Below are 16,649 nucleotides of genomic sequence, written 5' to 3' on the forward strand. Positions count from 1 at the left end.
CACCATCAACTTAGCATTCTGCTTTCTGCAGTGCTAGGAAATGCTCTACCACAGAGCTCCAGCCCAGCTCAGCATTTTGCTATCAATATGATCATTGAGTTGAAGAACTAACAGTTCATTGTAAGCACTTTAACAGGCTTTCTGAAAGCAATGATAAACCCATCAAGTGACTGGGAGTAGAAATTTCAAGCCAGAGAAAATAGCACCAGGTGAAGATATCTGGGGGACAAGTAAAGATTTAGCATCTCCTTCAAGCCACCTCACATGGTTGGCCAACTTTAACTTTACCTGTAGGACTTCCTTCAGATGTGAATCTGTAAAACCTCTTGTATAGTCTGGAGAGTTTGAGCAAGTTGCCCAGAGTTTCACAGCTAATGCAAGGTATCACACTTGCACTGTCTTCCCATCTATTCCTGACCCCTGTCCCCATGTTTAACAGAGATGCCCTAGAGCCACCTTCTAGAAGGTGTTAATGCCCACCAACAGCCTCTGCAGTACTGGGACCTGTCTGGCTGGGGCTGTCAACTCCTGGAGTTACGTGTAAGATCTAGACTGCGGGCAAGACAACCCTGAAAACCACAAACTTCTTCAACTTACCTACCTGCATCAGCAAAGCAGTTTTCCTATTAGCACATATGCTCTGTATTTTTGTCACGTGACACCCACTCATCCACCCCTACACACACACACACACACACACACACACACACACACACACACACACATACACATCTCTGGCAACTGCACACTCACACAGGCAAACTCAATTCCAGCTAACCTTTTCCATCCACTGCTCCTTCTTCCTGCTTTCCCACCTCCTCTTCGGTCACCTTCACCTTCGCCTCATACTCCTCTGCCAGTGATTTCCATTCTGCTCTGTTATTCTGAAGGCCGTCCAGCATGGGGGTGATCTCTTTGTGAAACCGTGAGAACTCCTGCAGAGAATTTGAGGCCGGAAACAAGTTAATCACACAGCTGATTTTCAATAGCGTTCATATGTAGAAGAGAAGCTGGGAGGTGGGTGGTGCTTGGAGCTGCTGGGATGAGCCTGGGTGCTTCCAAAGCTTGGGAGAGGCAGGGGCTCTTTGCTGCCTGTCAAGTAGATCATTTGTGAGTTCTTGCACGTTTTATTCCACTCTGAATAAATCAAAGTCGATGCTCAAAATACTATGGAGGACATGACCTGGTGGTTTTCTTCATTGGTAACTTTGCTTCAGTCAACTTTTTGTTTGATTTTTAGGCAAGGTCTTGCCGTATAGCCCAGGTGGCCTGAAACTTACCATGTGGCCTTGAACTTACCAGGTGACTTTGAACTCTTGATCCCCCTCCCTCCTGAGTGCTAGGATTACAGATGCGCACCACCACACCTGGCTCACTCTAGTTATAGTTTGAAAGAAAAATTCTCATTTAAATGATTACACAGTTCATTCGAATAATTTGTTTACATACCTTATATACAAAAGTACAAACAAAATCAATAAATCCCACTTGAAGTTTGGGGAGTTCGTCTTTTTTGTTTCTGTCCATCATAGGCTAGAAGAGAAGTAAATCCTTTAAAGACGTTTTTCAGGGGTTTAGGAATGGTTTTAATAAGTGACATGGTTATGATAAGGTCTTTACAATTGGTTGCTGCTGCAGCACTGTTCTTTCCAAATCACCTTGTTCCCAAAATTCATTTGCGACCAGAAGTGCCACCTGCAAAAGACAGAGGCATGCTTTGGGATACCCACTGTTAGCAGAGAACATTCGTCATGTCAGCATGAGTGACATCTAAGGATCTTCCAGTCAACGCTTGAGGTGTCATCAAGCCAGCTGCTCTGAAGTTAGAAAACAGATGCCACTTACAGGTTATGCTGAAATGGGAAAGGGTTCTCTCCCTACTTGAGGGTTCTGGTCTAACTCTGAGAGTACGTCTTCTGTTTATATTGCTATCACTTCTCAGTAAAGAGGGGGGATGGGAGAAAGTTGAGTTTCTCAAACTAAGATGCCTCGAGCCCTCACATTTTCCAATCCTCTTGTTAGCTGTGGTTATCTAGCATAGGTTTGTATGTGGTGAACACACACACACACACACACACACACACACAGATACATCTGTATCTTGACAGCCGTGTGAGGATAATCAAGTATTAATTCCTATAATGAAAGGGAACCCCTCATGATGGACAGACGTTTGCTGGCTACCTGACATTGGTGGAAGCCGGGCTTGCCAAGAAGGAAGAGATGGGACATTGTCTTTCAGATGCTCAGAGTGTGGTGAGAACAGTTCGCCCTCAGTGTGGTATGTACTACAACACTAATAGGCTTACTGCTATGGGTAAAAGAGGGAGAAGGAAAGAGGCACATCATGCCAGAGGGAGGTGGCATTTCTGTTGTTCCATTGAGAGTTGAGCAGTAGATATCTAGATAAAAAGGAGGAGAAAGCTATGCACAGAACAGACTGCCTGAGTCTTATCCCAGAGCTTGGAGTGTGTGGTGACAGCTTGGGGTGATGGGTAATAACCCCAGGAGGATGAGGGAGGGGACAGGTAATGACAGGCCTGTGCACTGTATTGGGAGGATGAACTTCGGTCTCCAGGCCAAAGCTTCCATCTCTATCCTGTGGTTATCTCTGTACAAGTTTTGTAAGAAGAAAGTAGACTTCTGTTTTCATTGTTTTTATTTTTGAGACAGTGTCTTGTTATGTTACCCTGGGTAGCTTTGAACTTACAATTATCTTGCCTCAGTGTCTCAGCTGGCATAACAGATGTACATCATGCCCAGCTCAAAAAAAAAAAAAAAAAAAAAAAAGGATTTTGTAAAAACAAATAAGTGAGCTGGAAACTTCTGTGATGTATCATTGAGAATCCTTTCCAGCCATGGAGTGAGCAGAGCTCTTTAGATAATTTAGGCAGCAGGTCAGAGGACAGAAGAGGACAGGGAATCATTGATGAAGATCAGCCAGAAGGCCACCACTAGGCTGCCCATCAAACGCTGCGTTCAAATCCTTTTTGAAATGGGGTCTCGTGTAGCCCAGGTTAGTCTAAACCTACTATGTAGCCAAGGGTATCCTTGAACTTTTGATTCTCTTTTCTTCACCTCCAAAGTGGTGAGATTAGAGGCATGCACCTACATGCCCAATTTATGAGGTGCTGGGATCTGAACTCAAGGCTCCCTGAATTCTAGGCAAGCACTCTTCCAACTGAGACACATCGTCAGCCCTGGATACAGTCTTACAGATGCCATATTAGTATGACAGGCAGAAAGGATTAGAAATGATGCTGAGCTCAAGGGAGACCCTGAATGTCTGGCTTAAGCCGGACAGATAAAGAATATAGGTGGGAGCTAGGGAGATGGCTTAGTGGGTAAAGTGTTTGCCAACAACTCTAAGGACCTGAGTTCAAATCCCCAACGCCATGTAAAAAGCTAGAAGTCTACAACCCCCACATAGGGTTTATATCAGGATTCAGGTGAATCCCTGAAGCTCAGTGTCCAGACAGCTTAGCTCAAACAGCAAGTTCCAGGTTCAGTAAAGAGACCTTATCTCAAAAAATAAGATGGAGAAGGACATCCCAACTTTGGCTTCTGGCTTACACACACGAGATCAGAGGGCAGAGCTAACCATAGAGGCCAGGGAATGGTGGCTCACACCTTTAATCCCAGCACTTGGGAGGAGGAAACAGGAAGTGATATGGTTGGGCAGAGAGAGGAAGTGATAAGGTGGGTGGAGACAGGAGCTCGGAGCCTTTTGGCTGAGGAGTTGGAAAGGTAAGAGGTGTCTGTGCCTTGCTCCTTTGTCTCTCTGATCTTTCAGCATTTATCCCGATATCTGGCTCCAGATTTTTATTATTAAGACCAATTAGAATTCTCACATGCATGTGCATGCACACACTCTGAACACACACACACACACACACACACACACACATACATCAAGAATACAGAAGGAAGAACAGTCATGTCAACTTGAATGCTTATTTCCAGGTCCCACTTGCCTCCCCGATAAAGGAGGTTATGAAGCTTGAGAAAAACAGATTGACCTTGACCTTTCCTGATCTGGCAAGCTCATTCAAGAGGTGCTCCTCACCTGTGGAGGAAGCGCACTGGAGGTAGAGAGAGGCCAAGACCCTGAGCAAGCAGCCTTGCTAAGTTTTCTGGGTTACCACCATTGTCCAGTTGTATTTCTCCATGAACTACATCTTCATCAATTCTTACATAAAAATACATGAGGATACAGGGCTGGAGAGATGGCCAAGTGGTTAAGAGTGGACAGTGCTCTTCCAGAGGACCTGAGTTCTGTTCCCAGAACACACATCTGCTCACAACTGCCTGTAATCCCAGCTCTAGGAGATCCTATGCCTTCTCCTTGAGCACTACATGCGCATGCACAAACTCTCTGCCACTGCCCCCCCAACACTCTCTCTCTCTCTCTCTCTCTCTCTCTCTCTCACACACACACACACACACACACACACACACACACACAATCTAAATGTTATTCAAAAATATATGAAGATAACCTTCTTGAGGCCTTTGTCTACTTATGAAGGCTCCTATGTCGTGTATGTAGAACTTAACATAAATTTATATACTTCTCTCTTTGCGGGCTATCTTTTACTTAGGACCTACAGCCATAAACCGAAGATGGCTAGGAAAAAAAAGGTATTTGCCCTCTCCCATAATGGGTTCCAATGACTTTTTGTTTCTAGATATAATCAGGATGGACAGTTGAACCAAAGAAATCTTGGCTCCTCTGCTGAAGTTTTCACCTAGAAAAAAAAGCAGCTTCTTCCAGCCAATTAATAAGAAAACAAGTAGCTAAGCACCGTCTCATTGTCCTCCCCCCAAAAGTAGACAAAGAACAGCCCTGAATGTGGATTCTCTGTCAGCACCTTCCAGTCACTTTATAGAAGACCCCGGGAACAGCACCAGCTAAGTAGAGTGAACAGTCCCTTCCCCAGGGCCTGTTCTGACTCATCTGCCTACTGAACAGCTCACAAGTTGAGTTCACTTGATAGGCCTTTCTATGTAGCCCAGGCTATCATTGAATCCTGTATCCTCCTGCCTCAGCCTCCTCAGGAGCAGTCAGATTACAGGTTTGAACAACCATGTCTGGTGAATTCTACATAAAAATTTTATAGCTCGTTCAATAAATAAGGAGTTCTGTCCCCCACTTTCACCCCTCTCCATTTTCTTTTCCAAGTCTTCTGTATTTTCCTTGTTCTGAGACATGATCCAAGGACCAGCTGACCTGCTGTTGTCTGTAAAGATCAGAATAGGACTCTGGGGTTGCCAGAGATCACTGTGTGGCCTTTCACAGGATTTAGAAAGCACCTGGTGTGCGACAGGAAAAGAAATGCCTCAGGACTTGCCTGACTCTGCACTTTCCAGGGCTTGAGGATGGCAGACAGGTGTGTGACAAGTCACAGGTGTGTGACGGGGTCACAGGTGTGTGACGGGTCACAGGAAATGCAGCTGGGCTTGCCTGACTGCACCCCCCCCCAAGGCTTAATGCTAGTGGACAGGCCCCAGGTGTGTTACAAGACAGGCAATGCTGTGGTACTTGCCTGGCTCTGCACCTCCCAAGGCTTGGTGATGGCAGACAGGTCACAGGCAGTCATCATCATGGCCCTTACGAAGAAATGAAAAATTAGCAAACTAGAAAAAAGACAAAACATGCTGTTTCTCTAAAAAGGGATCAGTATTCTGACTGCTCACATAATGACCTCCTTTTTGGTTGGGTCGGAAGTTACGTATTTGATGGTTTCCTCTTCACTTTGCATGTGTTCACAGGCATCAACAATCTTTTGAAACATGGTCCTCTTCCTGGAAAAGTACAGCTGTGCATCATTTTTTTGTGGTGATATCGTGTTCCCCAATATATTGTTCACCCTAATAAACTTATCTGGGGTCAGAGAACAGAACAGTCACTAGATAGACATAGAGGCCAGAAAATGGTGGCACACATTTAATCCTATCACTTGGGAGGTAGAGATCCATCCTGATCTCTGTGAGTTCAAGGCCACAACTGAAAACAGCCAGTCATGGTGACACATGCCTTTAATCCCAGGAAGTGATGGCAGGAAGCAGAAAGGTATATAAGGCATGAGGACCAGGAACTAGAGGCTTTTAGGCTTTCAGCAGCAGTTCAGCTGAGATCCACTTGGGTGAGGACTCAGCAGCTTTCACTCTGAAGATTCGTGGAAACAGGATCCGATTAGGAGTTGTGGAGGTAAGGTTAGCTGTGGCCTGTTCTGCTTTGTGGTCTTTCAGAATTCACCCCAATACCTGGCTCCTGGGTTGTTTTTGTTTGTTTGTTTGTTTGTTTTTGTTTGTTTGTTTGTTTGTTGTAAGACCCTTTAAGATTTGTGCTACAAATTTTTCCACAGAAAATGATCTTAAGTGTGCGCTTTTCATATTCTATGTTCCCACTCTGCCTCGGGCTGTCTGCTTAGCAGGGGCCAAGAGCCAGGATAGAGAGCAGGCAGTTCTGACTGTCTCTGGCATAGAGAGGGCTGGAGGCAGAAAAAGTACAAACCACAGAGTGGGGAGAACCCAAGAAAGTTTGAATACAGTCAAACCAAAAGTTCAAACAAGAAAAAACGAAACAAGCGCAAAGGCCAGGCAGGCGCTGTACCATCATAGCACACACGCCCAACAAAAACACAGAAACCAAAATACACGGACGGCTGCTCTCACTGGCGACTGGGAAATGCAGATCTAAACAGTAGGGTAGCTTCTCGTGCTCAACAGGTTAGCAAACTAAAATCCGATGTGTCCAGATCAAGAGTCTTCAGATATGGATTCAGAGGACCCTGGCATGCTGCTGGTAGGGTGTAAATGGTGGAGCCCAATACTGCAAGATGGCATTCACAAAACACGTGTACACCCCACAACACCGCCACCTCTGTGCGTAGAAACTCCCATATATGCACAATGATCTGCAATGTAGCATTGTGGACAATAATGGAGATAATATATAATCTGAATTTATTTATGTGTGGAGTGTAAGAGAATTATTGTCTGTCCAACAGTTAAACACTACAATTAAAGCAAGTGAATTGGCTCTCTGTGTATTACCAAGAGGAAGCCTTTTAATTTACTATCTTTCTTTCTTTCTATCATCTATCTTTCCTTCTATTATCTATCTATCTATCTATTTCCATATGTGTACTTGTTTGTGTGGGGAGGTGAATAGGGATGAGGGGATGGGTGTACATCTATGTGTAAAAGCCAGAAGGGGACATCAGGTGTCTTTCCTTGATGGGTCCCTTTCTAGCTGTCCTCACTAACATTCCCTCCTTATGCTAAGGTTACAGTTGCTTCCTGTCACACTCAGTTTTTTGTGTGGGTGTTGAAGAATCTAAACTCAGATCTGCATACTTATATGGCATTTGCTTTACCTACGGAGCCTACTTGCCAGCTCTTTTATTAATTTTTAATTGCATTTTTGTTTGGCTCCATCAGGGTCTTGTCCTGAATTTGATGTGCTTGCGAATGTCTTATAATCCACTTGTAGTGCTTCAACATGAATTTTTTAAAAATCAATCTAGAAGTGTCATGTCACCAAAGGCAAATCTTTAAAAGACAATGCTGTGTGGGAAAATGGAGTTGCAGGAAGATATTTGCAGACAGTAGGGTGTCATGTGTGGAAAAAATTCAAGACACACTCAGCAGTGCCTCGTAGGGACAGGAGTGGAAAGGATGGGGCACACCAGTGTCAGGTGGCTCTCTTTGGAACGTGAGAGGACGTTTCGTCATGAAATGGGGGTGGAGTGCCCCCATGGCATCTCTGCTTCTGTTTCTGTCCTTAAAAACTGAATTCTGAGCCAGGCGGTGGTGGTGCACACCTTTAATCCCAGCTCTTGGGAGGCAGAGGATCTCTGAGTTTGAGGACAGCCTGGTCAACAGAGTGAGTTCCAGGACAGCCAGAGCTACACAGAGTAACCCTGCCTCTAAATAAACAAAAACAAGCCAACAAATAAATCCTGGATTCTGAAACACATGTCACATGGTGGGTTACCGCTGGTGGGATGTGAGCCCTGGGTGTCAGGATACCATTATGGTGTCCTAAGCATTTGTAATCATAGCTGAACTGTTTAATAAAGTTTGGATTTTTAAGGACAAGGCAAAATTGACAGCGCCAAAGTCACCAAATATTTGGATCCTATAAATAGCCCACCTCTTTCTAACCAATGTTCACCATGAAACTTTATAATTCACTTAGAAGAGAATGTGCAGATACTTGGCATATCTGGTCTCCTTGGCCCTCTGCTGTATAAAAACTCAAGTTTTGTGAGTTTAGTTTGTGTGTTAGAATCATCAAAATTGTTCAATCCAAAACTCTCACAGGATCAAATTTCTGAGCCTGAAATAACACATACCAGATTCTGGGCAAGCATTCTACCACTGAACAAATCCAGTTAAATACTAGATTCTGGACCATGGTGAATCACCAGGACACACAGCCATGGTGTGCAGTTTCGTGACATTGTTCTTCAGGCCATACACCACTGTACCCTTTTGTTTGTGCTTCATATCACAAGGTATTTAACAGGGCAGGCTTGTGCTTTCAAAAGTATGTCTCCAAAACAGAGTAAGTTCACTGTCAGTCAACTATCTTGAGGATAACTAACATTCCAAAAAGAAAACAGATTTGTGAGCCTGCTTTTAAAAACTTATGCATATGTGTGGATGGCTACAGAGGCCAGATGGAACATAGTATCCCTTAAGCCATTGTTAGAGGCCATTGTGAGCATGGGTCCTGGGAATCCAACTCCAGTCTTCTGTAAGAATATCAAATGCTCACAAGTAATGAGTCATCTCTCCAGCCATGTAAACAAGCCTTTTAACTGCTGTGGGCTGTCCTTCTGTGTGCTATGACTATGTGTTGCTCTCATTGGTTAATAAAAAGCTGACAGGCCAGTAGCTGGGCAGGAAGTTAGGCAGGAAAGCCAAACTGAGAATGATGGGAAGGGGAAGGGCGGAGTCAGGGGTTGCCAGGCAGGCTCAGAGGAAGCAAGATGAGAATATTGTACTGAGAAAAAATACCAAGCCACATAACTAAACATAGATAAGAATTATGGATTAATTTAAGTGTAAGAGCTAGTTAGTAATAAGCCTGAGCTACTAGCTGAGCATTTATCATTAATATAAGCCTCTGAATGATAATTTGGGAAGGGATTGCAGAATGGGCGGGACAGAGAAAAGCTTCCGTTTACATTTAACTTTAGTGCAGTTCATAGAGGCAGAACCACACTAGGCTCAAGAGCATTCTGATACCTGTAGCACAAATCTTAAAAAGTCTTATTAATAAAACAAACCTGGAACCAGGTATTGGGGTGAACGCTGAAAGATCAGAAAAACAGAACAAGCCACAGCCACCTCATCTTGTCAATTCCTCAGCTGATCTTGTTTCTTCGGACTGGAAGCTTCTGAGTCCTCACTCGAATAGATCTCCACTGAACGATGCTGCTAAAAGCCTATAAGCTTAAAGAGGCTCTAGTTCCTGGTCTTCACTCCTTATATACCTTTTTGCTTTCTGTCATCACTTCCTGGGATTAAAGGTGTGTGCTACCATGCCTGGCTCTGTTTCCAGTGTGGCTTTGAACTCACAGAGATCCAGATGGATCTCTGCCTCCAGAATGCTAGGATTAAAGGCATGTGTGCCACCACTTTCTGGCCTCTGTGTTTATCTAGTGGCTGTTCTGTTCTCTGACCCCAGATAAGTTTATTAGGGTGCACAATATATTGGGGAACACAATGTATCACCACAGATACCCATTCTTATACTTACTTGAAATACAAAGCCAAGTCAGTTGCTATTATTGCAACCTCAAACAAATGGATCACTGTTTCAAACTGCCGCTTGTTTAGATTCTGGAAGATGTTTAAACTCTGTAAAGTGAACAATTCACAATAAAATACAACAACCAATTGACCTTTGGTTCAACAAACAAACAAACAGTGAGTTGATGTAGCCTGTCTTTCAACATTTTTGGTGTCTTTTTAAAAATTATTTATTTTTATTTTATGTACATTGGTGTTTTGCCTGTGTGTATGTCTGTGTAATGGTGTCAGATGTCCTGGAGCTGGAGTTACAGACAGTTGTGAGCTGCCATGTAGGTGCTGGAAATTGAACTCAGAACCTCTGGAAGAGCAGCCAGTGCTCTTAACCACTGAGCCATCTCTCTAGCCCCTGATACCTATTTTTTTAATGGTTTAAGTACACGTCTCTACTCTACTTTGAGTAGGTCATTTAAACTCTAAATATAGGTTCAGCTACTCTACATCTACATTTTTAGAATAAATAATTTGTTCTCTTTCAGGACTATATGAAAATATAACAATAGAATAAAAACCTACTTATCTGAATTGAGGTATGGAAACAAAGGATTTCTGGGATGTCCAATGGTTAGCCATGTGGCACTGCTGACCAGCTCATTCTAGAGTAACCATAAAACCACTGTCTCTCAGAAATGGCCGACGACTCTAATATTCATGTATATAGGAAAAAATAATAAACCTCCCTGTGTTACCCTTAAAATGTTTTCTTGCAATATTTAACAAAGAATTAGTAGATTTTTTTTCAGAATTTCTCATTAATAATATCTTCATTTATGAATTAGTTTCATTTCTTCATTGTCTAGATTACCAGAATAGAAAACTTGGAGTGGTTATTAAAAGTCATGGTGTTCTGTACGACCATTTCAGTCATGCAGGACAGAGGACAGAGGTACAATGGTATTGCCAAATGAAGGCGACAAAACCCGGGACAATTCCATGGGAGAGAGAAAGGTGACAGTCTGTAGGCCTGTGTGCAGACGAGAGAGATATAATACAGAAAGGAACACTGAACTGAACTCCAAACTGGTAAGAGCAAATAAGTACTTCCTGCACCTCCTACCAGCTTCTAAGTACTTCGTGAATGTTCTTAATCTACGACAAAATGCAACGCAGAGATGTTAAGCAACTTGCTTTGGGTTAAACAGCCAGAACAGGACAGGTATGGTATCTGAACCAATGTAGTCTGTCCACTGGTGGGTGCTCTCAGTTCCTACCCCACACTGCCTTTCAGCAAGAAGCCTGGGACCAGGTCCCAGCTTTACCACTGAAAGCCGTATATGCTGGACACAGCCCTAACATCTGCCTTTGTTTTCTCGATTGGGGTAAATTGTCCTTCCAACTGCCTAACTCATAGTCTGTGCTCAGTAAAGACCCACGCAAGGTCAACTCCAGTGAGGCAAGCCTGAGGAATCACTAGAAATTAAAATTGCTACAAGTTACCTCGCTGTTGTTGTATCTCTATTAGAATATTAATTATTATATAGAGTTCTGAGACCACCTCCAGGTTAAAACAAAATTAAACAAAATCTCAACCCTAAACCAAATCTGGCTATCGATGTCATTCCAGAAGGCTTTTGAGTTTTGCCCAAGAACTCAAGCTCTAGACATGACAAGTTTTCATGGAGGCCATCTTTTTTATATCATCTGGAACAAGAACTGGCATTTTGAAAGACATATGTAACCAGTAGACAGGAATCTATCATTTGTTTATTAAAACATTGAGTTCATTGTTGCAACTATAGTCAGTGTTTTTAGATGGGCAGAGTCAAGCAGGGCCAGGAAACTCCCAGATTACAGGAAAAAAAACCTGTCTGGATTAAAATCATATTCCTACTTGGGACTGTTCACAATGACTCCACTGGGCATCTCAGTCCAGGTCCATTGTGGGTTTTGTCTCTGTGTTTTGTTTTCTTTTAAGGCATGGTCTCATGTAGCCCGGGCTATGTATCCAAGAATGACCTTAGATTCCTTCTCCTTCTCCCTCTCCCTCCTAAGTGTGGGGGTTACAGGCATTCCACCATGCTACAGCAGCGAAGTTCATCCAGTATTAATGGAATGCCCATTGCTGGGTGGTAGAATTTGAATGCCATCATTTCCATTTATAGTTTTCCTCCATATTTCACCTAATACTTGAATTTTTATTCCTAAGCTATTAATTCTTAAAATATATAAGCAAGTAAAACTTCATCTCCCTGTCCCTGCACATTGTTCTGAAAACATTATATAAAGAGGCGGGTGTGCCAAAACAAGGCAGGAGGCCGGTCTCTAGGCTAGTTCTAGCCAGGCCAGCCCCTAATTGCTTAGCTGGTGTGTGTGTGTGTGTGTGTGTATGTGTGTGTGTGTGTGTGTGTGTTCTTATAAATTTGACTAACAATATCACAACCTATTCACTCAGGTCACAAGCTGACTTCTGTCTAGTTTGGAATACAGTCAGTCCTATGTGTCAAATTCTAGGACAGATATGTGTAGGGTGAAAGGGCCAGCCAAAGAAACCCACCCCAACCCTGAAACCAGAGCCAAATCTGCCCCTGACCAACGGAACATGAAAGCAACCAATCCCTGAGCACAAAATCTAGCCAATCTGAGCTTGTCCAAGCTCAAGAGGATCAAAATCTGACCAATTCTACCCCCCTCCCCGGAAAATCTTCTCCCTAGAAAACCTCCGCCTCTAAGAAGCCCTATACAAGCCCCTTTGCCTGTTCAGTTGGCCGCTGTCCTCCTCCACCCTGGCAGAGGCACCCACTCTCCTGATTCCTCCTTTCCAAATAAATCTCTTGAAGGAGTTTTGGATGAAGATCTGTCGTCAGCTCAAAGGCGCAGAATCTCCATTAGGAAGCTCCCTTCCGGAGCAGAGCAAAAGAAGCAGAGGACACCTCCACTGGGAAACTCCGCCGGAAGCAGAGCAGAAGTAACAACTTTTCTCTGGAGCTGGAGCAGATTGCTACATTTCTGCAGGGGTTTCCCCTCAGCAGAGTGAAGCAGGAGTAACATCTTGGGCCAGAGCTGGGACGAAATGGGTACCTCTGCTGGGAAACTCCCTTAGGGGAGCAGAGCAGAGTTCAGCTGTAAGGTCTCTCTCTTTCTGAGAGGAGCAGGATTGCCACATCCTGCGAGGAGACCATCTTCCCCCCTCCCCAGACCCCAGCTTCAGGTATAGCCTGACTTCCTGACAAGTCAGGACACCTTTCTCCTCACAGCTGTAGGTATCCAGGACACCTTCCCTTCACAACTGTAGGTACAGCCTGACTTACCAACAAGTCAGGATACCTTTCTCCTCACAGCTGTAGGTATCCAGGACACCTTTCTCCTCACAGCTGTAGGTACAGCCTGACTTCCTGACAAGTCAGGACACCTTTCTCCTCACAGCTGTAGGTATCCAGGACACCTTCCCTTCACAGCTGTAGGTATAGCCTGACTTCCTGACAAGTCAGGACACCTTCCCTTCACAGCTGTAGGTATCCAGGACACCTTCCGTTCACAGCTGTAGGTACAGCCTGACTTCCTGACAAGTCAGGACACCTTTCCCTTTGGAGCTGTAACACTTGCAATAAGGACGTTTCAGTTCAATGTATTACAATATGAAAAACAAAATGTCTGAGTGATGCCCTCAAGAGCCAAGATTGCTGAAAAATTTCCAAGGATTTCTCTTGTTAAAAATACGAAAACTTTCAGTGGGATTGTTTTCTTTACAGAATAATAAAAAAGAGCTGCACTATTTTCCTAAAACATAACAGGCATATATTATGAGTCAATTTGTTGTGGTCAATTTGACTGCTCATAAATAGGCTGTGTGATTGTGTTGTCTAGCAACCATATTGACAAAGCTTTAAACATCTGCAATTAGAGGTTCAATCGCACTGTAGACAGGTCCTTGAAAAGGCCATATACATTACTGAGAGGCAATATTCCTTTTTAGAAAGAATAATAGTCATTTGCATAGCCATCAGCCAGGTGTTCCAGTTTGCATCTCTGATACTGGTAACCAAAAGCAACATGGAGAGGAAGCGGTTTGTTTTAGCTTGCCGACTACAGCCCATCCCTGGGGGAAGCCACAGCAGGAACCTGAGGCATGAGCTTGAGGCCCGCTCCCATGGAGGAACACTTCTTACTGCCTTGGTCCTCAGGCTCACGCTCAGCGAACTTTCTTGTACAACTCAGGACCACCTGCCCAGGGGTGGTACTGCCTGCCCCACAGTGGGCTGGTACCCTACATCAGTTAACAATCAAGAACATGCCTCACAAGCGGGCCCACAGGCTAAACTGATGGAGGCGATTTCTCAGTTGAGGCTCCTTCTCCCCAGCTGTGTCAAGAGGACAACCAAGACTAGCCACCACACCAGGTTAGACTGCAAAACAGAGACCATAAAAAACAAAGACAGGCCGGGCGGTGGTGGTGCACGCCTTTCATCCCAGCACTCGGGAGGCAGAGCCAGGCGGATCTCTGTGAGTTCGAGGCCAGCCTGGGCTACCAAAAGAGTTCCAGGAAAAGGTGCAAAGCTACACAGAGAAACCCTGTCTCGAAAAACCAAAAAACCAAAAAAAAAAAAAAAAAAAAAAAAAAAAAAAGACAACAACAACAAAAAAAAAAGACAGAAGAGTGCACCTCTATTATAAACTGTCTAAACCCAGAAGGGAAAACATGTAAGCTCCTAGGCATCTTCTGAGTTATGTGGTGGGACACTCGGCTGGAGTTCCTTAAATACATTTGCCTTACCAGGCAGAGTGTGACTGACAGATTAGAATTTACTTTGTCTCACTGTGGTAAGGAGAGGGATGCACAGAAAATACTTCTTCAGGAATACTGCCCCACCAAGACTGTCCCACAGCAAAACAAAGGCTCCTGACAGACTAGGCATTGACAGAAGATTTTCATCCCCCCAGAATCCCTTTCAGCTACCCTTTCTTTTCGTTGTCCCAAAACAGGTATCATCCATGCCCTGAACTGTGTACCATCTTTAGACTGGAACAAGTCTGTCTATTTCCTTCCTCAGCCTTTATTAGGGCCTTATTACAGAAACTGAGGAAAAAGCCCATCCTCCAGAGTGCGCTTTTCCTGTGAACATGTGATGCTAAGCAGGTTCTCCGTCTGTGTAAAACACGATTTCCTTCATTCTAAAAACAAGTCCTTTGAGTTGTTCCACTTGCCAGAAACCCCTGAAATGAAGTTAATAAAGGGAAGCACATAGCTTCTCCCTGTGGAAGGTTAGTGGTATACAGTGAGTGCCAATCCTACGGGTTCAAGGGGCTGGAAACCACTTCCTGCCTAAGCCATCATGACCCCTCCCCCTTTTCTCCCATGAACAGAGCTTGATATTTTTATCTGAGCCTACCTTACCAAAACTTGACTGCTGTGGATGATTGTTTGATAAATAAAACACTGATTGGCCAGTAGCCAGGCAGGAAGTATAGGCGGGACTAACAGAGAGGAAAAAGGAGAAGACAAAAAGACAGGGAGAGGAGACACCAGCTGCCGTCCAGGGAACATCATGTAGAGGCAACAGGTAAAGCCACAGAACACGTGGCAACATACAGATTAACAAAACTGGGCTTAGTATAAGAGTAAGAGCTAGACAATGGTAGGCCTGAGCTAATGGCCGAACAGTTTAAAAAATATAAGAGTCGGTGTGTTTATTTTATAAGTGGGCTCCGGGACTGGCGGGGCTTGGCAGGAGCTGGAGAGAAACTCTCCAGCTACACTTGACTTTCTCCAAGGTCCGTACCATACTCTGCAGGGTGTGCCCCATGAGTGAGTAATAAAAACAGTGTCTGCATAGCTGTTATTCCCCTCTACATTTATAAATAGATGCTCAGGGTGCACAAAGCCCTTTCACATTCTTTACCAATGGGCCAGAGATTCTATGACTCTGGTGCCTCTTTTCTTCTTGGTCTTAACTTCTTGCAGCTTGGTATTTCAAAACCTAGATGCAGTATAGCAACTTGTGCCATGGCACAGAGGCAGGGACATGTAAGCTATCCTTGGATAAGGGCACACATCGCCAGTGTCATCACTGAAGACCATTTTTTACCCAAGCACTTGGGGTAGTCTTAGATCCAGAACCTGTAAGCTTCCTGCGAGGAAAACTCCTGTACCTCATCCTGCAAGAGAGTCTTGCTATATTCCAGGTGATGTCGCTCTAAAATAGAAGTCCCATGAAGCTTTGCAAGTGGAGATGTGGACCTAGGAAGAAAAGGATACAGCATAGCTTAGAGATTACACAGAAATCCATCCAATATAGCATCTTCACTCTTCCAGAATTCTTGTTCATGTCTTGTCTCCTTCCCTACTTAATATCTGTGAAATGGCCAAATACAAGATACTGGAAAAGATTATTTTTAATTTAGAAGGTAAGAAAGTGTTACTTGCTAGGCATGGTGGTACACACCTTTAATCCTAGCACTTGGGAAGCAGGCAGATGGCTTTCTGTGAGTCCAAGGCCAGCCTGGTCTACATAACAAATTTCAGGACAGCCAGAGTTACAGAGTGAGACTCTGTCTCCAAAAAGTAAAACATAAAGGGGGGCAGTGAATGTCTAAGTGGCTGAATTATTTGAATTATTTAAACTATTAAGTTTGATGTATAATGAAATCTTTGGGTTCTCTGGACACGTGGTGCTGTCCTATGACTAATGTAACTGTGCATAGACTGTGTCCATTAAGAGTTTCCAAGCTGGGCCTGGGGGGTCACAAACCTGTAACCAAAAGATTGAGGCAGGAGGATTACAGATTGAGGCCAGCCTGGGTTACATAGCAAGACCCTGTCTCAAAAACCACGAACTAAATTAATTAATCAATCAACTAATTAATAATTCCAGGAAACAAATACA

At 44.0% G+C, this 16,649-nt stretch overlaps 1 protein-coding gene across 3 annotated transcripts in view; it reads right to left on the reverse strand.

The window, feature by feature from the left end:
- The window catches only part of Pde6c (phosphodiesterase 6C), a 54,351-nt gene that overhangs the window by 2,223 nt on the left and 35,479 nt on the right, over nucleotides 1-16,649 (reverse strand). For 2 of the 3 annotated variants that reach the window (XM_059247007.1, XM_059247001.1), the window contains exons 15-21: nucleotides 15,916-16,003; nucleotides 9,776-9,876; nucleotides 5,698-5,805; nucleotides 5,547-5,610; nucleotides 1,621-1,695; nucleotides 1,450-1,533; nucleotides 779-935 (exon numbers count right to left, since the gene is read on the reverse strand). In XM_059247007.1, coding sequence (XP_059102990.1) covers nucleotides 779-935; nucleotides 1,450-1,533; nucleotides 1,621-1,695; nucleotides 5,547-5,610; nucleotides 5,698-5,805; nucleotides 9,776-9,876; nucleotides 15,916-16,003 — 677 coding nt within the window. The remainder of the gene's footprint in view (nucleotides 1-778; nucleotides 936-1,449; nucleotides 1,534-1,620; nucleotides 1,696-5,546; nucleotides 5,611-5,697; nucleotides 5,806-9,775; nucleotides 9,877-15,915; nucleotides 16,004-16,649) is intronic. The other variant, XM_059247012.1, reaches the window with a different exon arrangement.

This window comes from Peromyscus eremicus, chromosome 1 (assembly GCF_949786415.1).
Source record: "Peromyscus eremicus chromosome 1, PerEre_H2_v1, whole genome shotgun sequence".
Taxonomy (NCBI): domain Eukaryota; kingdom Metazoa; phylum Chordata; class Mammalia; order Rodentia; family Cricetidae; genus Peromyscus; species Peromyscus eremicus.